This window comes from Anopheles stephensi, chromosome 3, assembly GCF_013141755.1.
Source record: "Anopheles stephensi strain Indian chromosome 3, UCI_ANSTEP_V1.0, whole genome shotgun sequence".
Lineage (NCBI taxonomy): Eukaryota > Metazoa > Arthropoda > Insecta > Diptera > Culicidae > Anopheles > Anopheles stephensi.
This window is the reverse complement of record NC_050203.1, coordinates 33,209,269-33,216,481: the sequence shown is the minus strand read 5'-3', so window position 1 is coordinate 33,216,481 and position 7,213 is coordinate 33,209,269. Positions and strand designations below refer to the sequence as shown.

The following is a 7,213-nucleotide window of genomic DNA, read 5'->3' as shown; positions in this document are numbered from 1 at the left end:
TTGGTCTGTTTCAGCACGCGGCCCAAAGGCTTCTCCAAAACTCGTTCATACGCATGGAACGGAACGGTCAACACGGCACTTGAACTCCTCCCGTAGGAGGTACCTCCTGGTATATGCACAAAATGCGCCTGCCTGGACGTCGTCGGAGAAGCGTAAGCACTTGAACGGCCAGTATCTCTCGATAACGAACCTTCTTCACAGCCAGCCGGCGGTCGGATTTTGTCCGCCGGCTATAAAAATGATACATCGCCTATCGAACACGTAACAGTTCGTTCGTAACAGTATCCCAGTTCCGACGTGGTCGCAGGATAGGGACAACAGACAAAGAAAAACCTCGGCCGCTAGATCAGTGCAAAATGGTGCGAAGGGTTAATCAAACAGAACTAAGCGTGGTGCTGCTGGCGGTATTACTACTCGCTGCAACAGGCATTGCCGGCGAAACGGCAGCTGTCGGAGCGCTTGCAGAAGGTGCGGAAAAGCGGAAAACGGTAACCCGTTTTTCCGGCGTGCTGTGGGGCATGTGTTTTGCACGGGAAGTCTGGCGCACGAGCTAACCACAAACTATACCATTCGTTTGTCTAGGGAAGAAGGTGGTGTGTTACGTGGGTACCTGGGCAGTCTATCGGCCCGGTAATGGACGGTTCGACATCGAGCACATCGACCCGTACCTGTGCACTCACCTGATGTACGGCTTTTTCGGCATCAACGAGGATGCAACGGTGCGCGTGATCGATCCGTACCTGGACCTGGAGGAAAATTGGGGCCGCGGCCATATCAAGCGATTTGTCGGGCTGAAGCACGTATCACCGACGTTAAAAACGCTGGCAGCGATCGGTGGCTGGAACGAGGGCTCCAGGAAGTTCTCGCAGATGGCGGCCAGTGCCGCGCTGCGGAAGCGCTTCATATACGACTGTGTGGCGTTCTGCCAGCGGCACGGGTTCGATGGGATCGATCTGGACTGGGAGTATCCGGCACAGCGTGACGGTAATCCTGCAATCGATAGGGACAATCATGCACAGCTGGTGGAGGAAATGCGAGTGGTGTAAGTGTGTTAAGTGGTTGACTTGAAAGAGGGAGCTATACTAACGCTTTCCACTGCTTCCCTTCCCGGATATGTTTTGCAGCTTTGACCAGTATGGACTCCTGTTGACGGCGGCGGTAGCGTCAGTAGAGTTTTCCGCCGGTCTGTCCTACGATATCCCGCGTATTTCGAAGAGTTTCCATTTCCTGAACGTCATGGTGTACGATATGCACGGTGCTTGGGAGAGCTACTGCGGTATCAATGCGCCGCTGTACCGTGGTTCGGCCGATAAAACGGAAACCGAGCAGCAACTTAACGTGAACGCTAGCATACACTACTGGCTGTCGCAGGGCGCCCCGGCTGAGAAGCTTGTGCTGGGCATTCCACTGTACGGACGAAGCTTTACGCTGGCCAATGCGGAGAATTCACAAATCGGTGCACCTGCTGTCGGTGGCGGAACAGCCGGGCCCTACACACGCCAGTCAGGCGTGATGGGATACAACGAGTTCTGCGAGAAGCTGCAGACAGAGTCGTGGGATCTTCGGTGGGACATACAGCAGCGAGTGCCGTACGCAGTGCGGGGCAATCAGTGGCTGGGGTATGATGATCTTCAGTCGATTCAGTTGAAGGTAGGACCTGGAATGATCTTCAAGGAAACGGCATTATTCAGGTTTACATTATTCCCCTTGTTTCGCTTGTAGGTAAGATACCTGCTAGACTATGGCTTGGGTGGTGCAATGGTGTGGTCTCTCGAGACGGATGACTTCCGGGGTGTGTGTGGTGGGGGAAATTATCCGCTAATGAGAGAAATCCGTTCCCTGGTGGATGGCGGTGCGGGAAGTCCAACAACTCTACCACCACCTACGGTATCCTCTACGAGCACCTCCACTACTACCTCGACCAACCCGACGACCACCACCACCAGTAATCCGGGTAGTGGAAATCCAGGTACAACGACCAGTAATCCGGGAAGTGGAAATCCAGGTACAACGAGCCCACCTGCTAGCGAACGGCCGTGCTCCGGAGGACAGACAGGATTCGTACCACATCCGAATTATTGCAACAAGTACTACATGTGCCTGACCGGTGATATGTTCTTCGAATTTACGTGCCCCGCGGGAACCCTTTTCGATCCGAATCTGAACGTCTGCAACTGGGCCGACCAGGTAAAGTGTGCACACGAATGAACGAATGTGTAGGCTTAGCTTTTGACGGAATCCTATTATTTATAACGAATAAAATTAAATGAATAACCGAATTTAAGCTCCTTATTGTCAGTATGTAATTTTAAGAACGAAAGAAAACGTTTTTAAAATTCAAATGTCGCTTACCAACGGGAATAACTTCATGAAAAGGTTGAAAGGCTTTCGGAAAACTCCGCTTGAAGCAAAACCCCAACACAACCATGGCAGTATAAACGCGCCACACTCAAGCACTCAACGTCAGAGGAGTTTTGACATGTTTACAAGCATCGGTGTGTGCGTATCTGGCCAGAACACAACACATCGTCTATCGTCGTCAGCTGTAAGAAGTGTGCAAGCGAAAACAATACGCCAGCATTGTGTGGCAGCATAAAGAACCTTCTGATGCGGGCTGCTAACAACGGCCACATCATGTATCGCTGTTGATTGGCGTTTTACCGTTCGGTTTGATATTGATTCGTAGCAAACGCACTTGTAAAACAGCATTCTGCAGAATGTAGAATCGTGTCAAGTGATTGCGGGTCGAACAATCCTTCGTGGCAAGTATTTCGAGCAAGAAGACAAAAAAAAGAGGTAAGGTATCGTCCGCATCAACAAGCGCGCCCGTGAGTCATCGTTGCTAGAATCGAAGAACTTCCTAGACTCCGATTGCTGCTTCTGCTGCGGTATAGTGCCCGCAGCGCTTATCTGCTCATTAGCAACTGGGCGCGTTTTTTTAGTTGTGCGAGTGATTGCGATTAAATGTTTGTTGTTGTTTTTGTTTCACAGAAAATCAATCAGCCAACGTAGACAAGAAGCGAAACCCCCACACAGAGAGCACGGGCACACATACTTATCAAGACAGCAGCAGTAGCAGCAGCAGCAGGGGCATTACAAACCAAACAGGGGGAAGAGAACCGCTCTCTTTCTACTGCGATATACGGGTGAATGCAAAGGGCCCGCATACCGTCCACCGGGCGGCAGCAAAGGATGAGCTCGACCTACCCGAATGCACCGATCGGTGTGCGTGTGATAAGCTACCTGTCCGCGAAACTATGTCCCCGGTTGCAGATCAACCGTGTCCTGTGGTTCAAATGTTCCGTCCTTGGGCTGACCTATATCGCCTACACCTGCTACCACATGACGCGGAAACCGATCTCCGTCGTGAAGTCGGTGCTGCACCGGAACTGTTCGACCGTCACGCTGCCGCCCGAATTTGTCACACCGGCGGGCGGCGGCAGCAATGATCCGACCGCACCGTCACCATTCCCAACCGACGGCACCTGGTGCGACTACGCCCCGTTCGACCAGCCCGACTTTAATTCGCTGCTCGGTGCGCTAGATTCGGCGTTCCTGTTCAGCTACGCGATCGCCATGTTCTTTGCCGGCTTTATTGCGGAGCGCGTATCGCTGCGCTACTTCCTGGCGCTGGGGATGGCATTTTCGGGCGTGTTTTGCTACCTGTTCGGGCTGGCCAAAGTGTACGACATCCACGCGCTGTGGTACTTTATTGCGGTGCAGGCGCTGGCGGGCATGTTCCAAACGACCGGCTGGCCCGGTGTCGTCACGATCGTAGGCCGCTGGTTCGGCAAATCGAAGCGTGGCCTTATCTTTGGCATCTGGAACAGTCACACCTCGATCGGGAACGTGCTCGGTACGCTGATTGCGGCCCACTACGTCGAACGGGACTGGTCGATGTCGTTCGTGGTGCCCGGGTTTCTGATGGGCGTGTGCGGGTTCGTGATGTTCCTGTTTCTGGTCGAGCGGCCCGAAATTGTGGACTGCCAGGAGAAGGTGGCCGATTATGCGCACCAGCAGCGCGGTTCGTCGACCGGTTCGAGCTACCGCCGGATGGAAGATTCCGTGAGCGATGAGGAAGTTTCGGCCGTCAACACGGAACAGGTAGGTGGGACGGGACGGCGTGGAACCGGTCCACAACTCCCGGTTGTAAACTAACCGCGCAAAAAGCTAAGCCTTAGACTAATCCTTATTCGTGTTTCTTTTCTTTTTATTCTCTTTCGGCTTTTTTGCTCTATGTTTTGCGTTTGAATTTGCATTTGTGTCGCGAGCAGGATAATGCTTCAACGCGAAGCTTACGTGGCAGTTATTATTCTGTAAGTGCATGGTGTTTAGTAGTTGGGTAGTTGCTGATGCAATTGGTAGTAGTTTCGCAGTTGTTTGTAACCGGTCAGGCATTTTAATCACAACATTTGAGTTTTGCTCTGTTTGTGGGTTAGAAAAGCAGAAGCAATTTTCATTATACAAACCCCAGTTTCTCATACTTTACCTTCAATTGGCAGGAAATCAACGAACGTACACCGATCATTGGAAGCATCAACCGAGCACCGCCGCATCAGGATGCGATCGGCTTCTTCGGTGCGCTGCGCATTCCGGGTGTGGTCGAGTTTTCGCTCAGTCTGTTCTTTTCCAAGCTCGTCAGCTACACATTCCTCTTCTGGCTACCGTTCTACATACAACACTCTAGTAAGTAGCATCCCTTCAAAACATCGTGCATCGATAGCTAAAATCTCAACTTGCCTTTTCAGCGTCGATGGGTGCTAAACTGTCGGCGGATGTATCGACCGTGTTCGATATCGGCGGTATTGTCGGTGCGATCGCGGCTGGCATGCTTTCCGACGCTAGCGCCATGCCTGCCACCACGTGCACCGGAATGCTGGCAATCGCAGCTCCACTGGTAAGGCTCGCGAGATTGCGCCGTTTCAAACGCAGCCTCTTAAATTCCCCACCCTTTTCCTCTGCAGCTACTTATCTACCGGTGCTGGGGAAGTGTCTCGCTGTCGGTAAACATTCTGCTGCTGTTCATCGTTGGCGTTATGGTGAATGGGCCGTACGCGCTCATCACCACCTCGGTCAGTGCCGAGCTGGGCCAGCACAGTTCGCTGAACGGCAACTCGAAGGCGCTCGCCACCGTAACGGCCATTATCGATGGGACGGGATCGATCGGTGCCGCGATTGGGCCACTGCTGGCGGGCATGGTGTCCGGGTGGAGCAACGTGTTTTACATGCTGGTGATATCGGACGTACTGGCGCTGGCAATGTTGCTGCGAATCAGCAGCAAGGAGTGCTCACGGCGCAACATCAACCGACGATACAACGTACGCATCGAGTGATAATAAAGAATAGGCAAGCAAGCAACGAAGAACGAGGCGCACAAACTCTCCAAAAAGTGGTACGTTTTACGTGTGTACAATATTATTATGCCAGCTCTCGTTTAGGGTCTCGTGTGTAGAGGCGTGAGGAGGCAGAGAGTCGGAGAGACGGATGGGTAGTGTATATCTTTTATCATTAACCCGCCTTAGCAAGTAAGGCTACTAGTGTACGTTTAATCGGAAATAAAGCTCTTTACCGGTGGTCTCATCTTTAAAAAAATGCTTTCACACGCCGATCGATCTTATCTGTGATTCTATTTTTCGTGGATAAAAAAAAGCGACGGCGAAATGACAGCCATGACTTGGTTGGACATAGTTTAGCGTACCTCTTGACGAAGATTACTAGCACAGTCCGTTGACTCACAAGGATAAACAGGTGCTTCCTTGAGGCACTTCCTCCCCCTTTGAGGCCTGAATGAGGCTCACTTTGGCTATGGAGTCAAGGGAGAGGTTAAAGGACACTTAGACACTCATGTTTCGGCCACCCCTTCACAGTCCTGGCTTGTGGCAAAAGAAATCGATACCGATCACGGTAGAGCGCTGGCTATCCACAAATCCAATATCCCAGCCTTTCTGAAGGACGCATCAGCGCGCCATCACTCTATTTTGGGGGAGCTCACCAAGGGCACCTCAAATTTGGGGATATTGGGAATATGTTCAGCACATAAACAGTATCGTCGATGATATGCGAAGCTTGGAAGGAAGAACCAATCAAAATAAGACTAACTTTTTGAAGTTAAACCTCTCGAATCTCTCGGCCCATTGTTCCCGTTGTTCGTCTAGCCGATGTTGATGCTGGTGTGATAGGAATAACCATTCAGTGAAAGAGCTAGAATAGTGATTTAAGCCTTATACTCACTTTCTAAGAGTTAAATCTCGAGGAGTGATTTAACTCACTCCCCTCGTTTTAACTCACTCATTCGTAAGCTTGATATCGCATATCGCTTGAGTGTGATATGTGTTAGACTTACTGAAATCATCTTGCCGTTGTGTGCTAATTTGTCAAAGTTATATTTCACTCACGAGTAAGTAAAACAGAGTGAAGTGAGTTAAAACGTAGTGAGTGAGTCAAAACAGAGTGAAGTGAGTTAAATCGTAGTGAGTGAGTTAAAACGCATTGAGTAGTGATGAGCAAACTGAATCGGAATGAGTGAATGACTTAAATCTTAGCAATGAATTAGATGATTTGACTTTTTTGACTTTGATTTAACTCTCCGTGCCGACTAGCTACTCACTCACCTCGTTTTAACTCACTCATATGTTAAATAACCCATTGGTGATTTAACGCTCCGTGCCAACTAACCTCTCACTCACTTCATTTTTAGTCACTTACCTCGTTTTTACTCACTCACTCACCTCGTTGTTAGTCACTCTCCTCGTTTTTACTCACTAGAGAGTTAAATACCGTATTGGCATATCGCGAGTTCATTCCGATGCTCATTAATATTCTTTTTGCTTCATTAACATTTTGCAATACATTAACAAAGTTTTGCCAAAAGATCGCTTCGATATCATATAATAACTGACGAGCAGTAAAGTTGAAAATTTTAATGCGGCCGTACACACAAGCAAAAGATCTACATAGTCCCTCTTAAAATATTTTTTTATGAACAATCTATCCTTACGGCTCGTTACCGTATTGTATTTTCTTAAATCATCGTGTGAGCGTGACCAATGCGATATGCCAATACGATATTTAACTCTCTAGTGAGTTAAATCGAGGTGAGTGAGTAAAAACGAGGTGAATGAGTTAAAACGAGGTGTGTGAGTGGTTAGTCGGCACGGAGAGTTAAATCATTATTCAAGAATAAACTCTTGAAGAGTGAGTAACTGATAACTAG

General features: G+C 49.7%; 2 protein-coding genes across 3 annotated transcripts; both read left to right on the top strand.

The window, feature by feature from the left end:
- The first annotated feature begins 253 nt into the window (after positions 1-253).
- On the top strand, positions 254-2,284 carry LOC118509573 (chitotriosidase-1-like). Its single transcript, XM_036050339.1, has 4 exons — positions 254-468; positions 583-1,042; positions 1,125-1,650; positions 1,723-2,284. The coding sequence occupies exons 1-4, from the start codon at positions 357-359 to the stop codon at positions 2,206-2,208; spliced, it is 1,584 nt and encodes a 527-aa protein (XP_035906232.1). The 5' UTR covers positions 254-356; the 3' UTR covers positions 2,209-2,284.
- Positions 2,285-2,484: 200 nt separating this feature from the next.
- On the top strand, positions 2,485-5,613 carry LOC118509572 (glucose-6-phosphate exchanger SLC37A2-like). 2 transcript variants are annotated; one of them, XM_036050337.1, is made up of 6 exons: positions 2,485-2,796; positions 2,992-4,104; positions 4,275-4,316; positions 4,503-4,686; positions 4,749-4,897; positions 4,965-5,613. In XM_036050337.1, the coding sequence occupies exons 2-6, from the start codon at positions 3,151-3,153 to the stop codon at positions 5,331-5,333; spliced, it is 1,698 nt and encodes a 565-aa protein (XP_035906230.1). In that variant the 5' UTR covers positions 2,485-2,796; positions 2,992-3,150; the 3' UTR covers positions 5,334-5,613. The 2 variants fall into 2 exon arrangements, with proteins under 2 accessions (XP_035906230.1, XP_035906231.1); XM_036050338.1 differs by lacking the exon at positions 4,275-4,316 and having other exon boundaries at positions 2,498-2,796.
- The last annotated feature ends 1,600 nt before the right edge of the window (positions 5,614-7,213 follow it).

Excerpts from the sequence above, each read along its gene's own strand:
- LOC118509573 (XM_036050339.1), top strand. The coding sequence starts at position 357 with ATGGTGCGAAGGGTTAATCAAACAGAACTAAGCGTGGTGCTGCTGGCG. Across the intron at positions 469-582 it reads TGTCGGAGCGCTTGCAGAAG|GGAAGAAGGTGGTGTGTTAC; the intron begins GTGCGGAAAAGC and ends TCGTTTGTCTAG. Across the intron at positions 1,651-1,722 it reads TTCAGTCGATTCAGTTGAAG|GTAAGATACCTGCTAGACTA; the intron begins GTAGGACCTGGA and ends TTTCGCTTGTAG.
- LOC118509572 (XM_036050337.1), top strand. The coding sequence starts at position 3,151 with ATGCAAAGGGCCCGCATACCGTCCACCGGGCGGCAGCAAAGGATGAGC. Across the intron at positions 4,105-4,274 it reads CGGCCGTCAACACGGAACAG|GATAATGCTTCAACGCGAAG; the intron begins GTAGGTGGGACG and ends TGTCGCGAGCAG. Across the intron at positions 4,898-4,964 it reads TGGCAATCGCAGCTCCACTG|CTACTTATCTACCGGTGCTG; the intron begins GTAAGGCTCGCG and ends TTTCCTCTGCAG.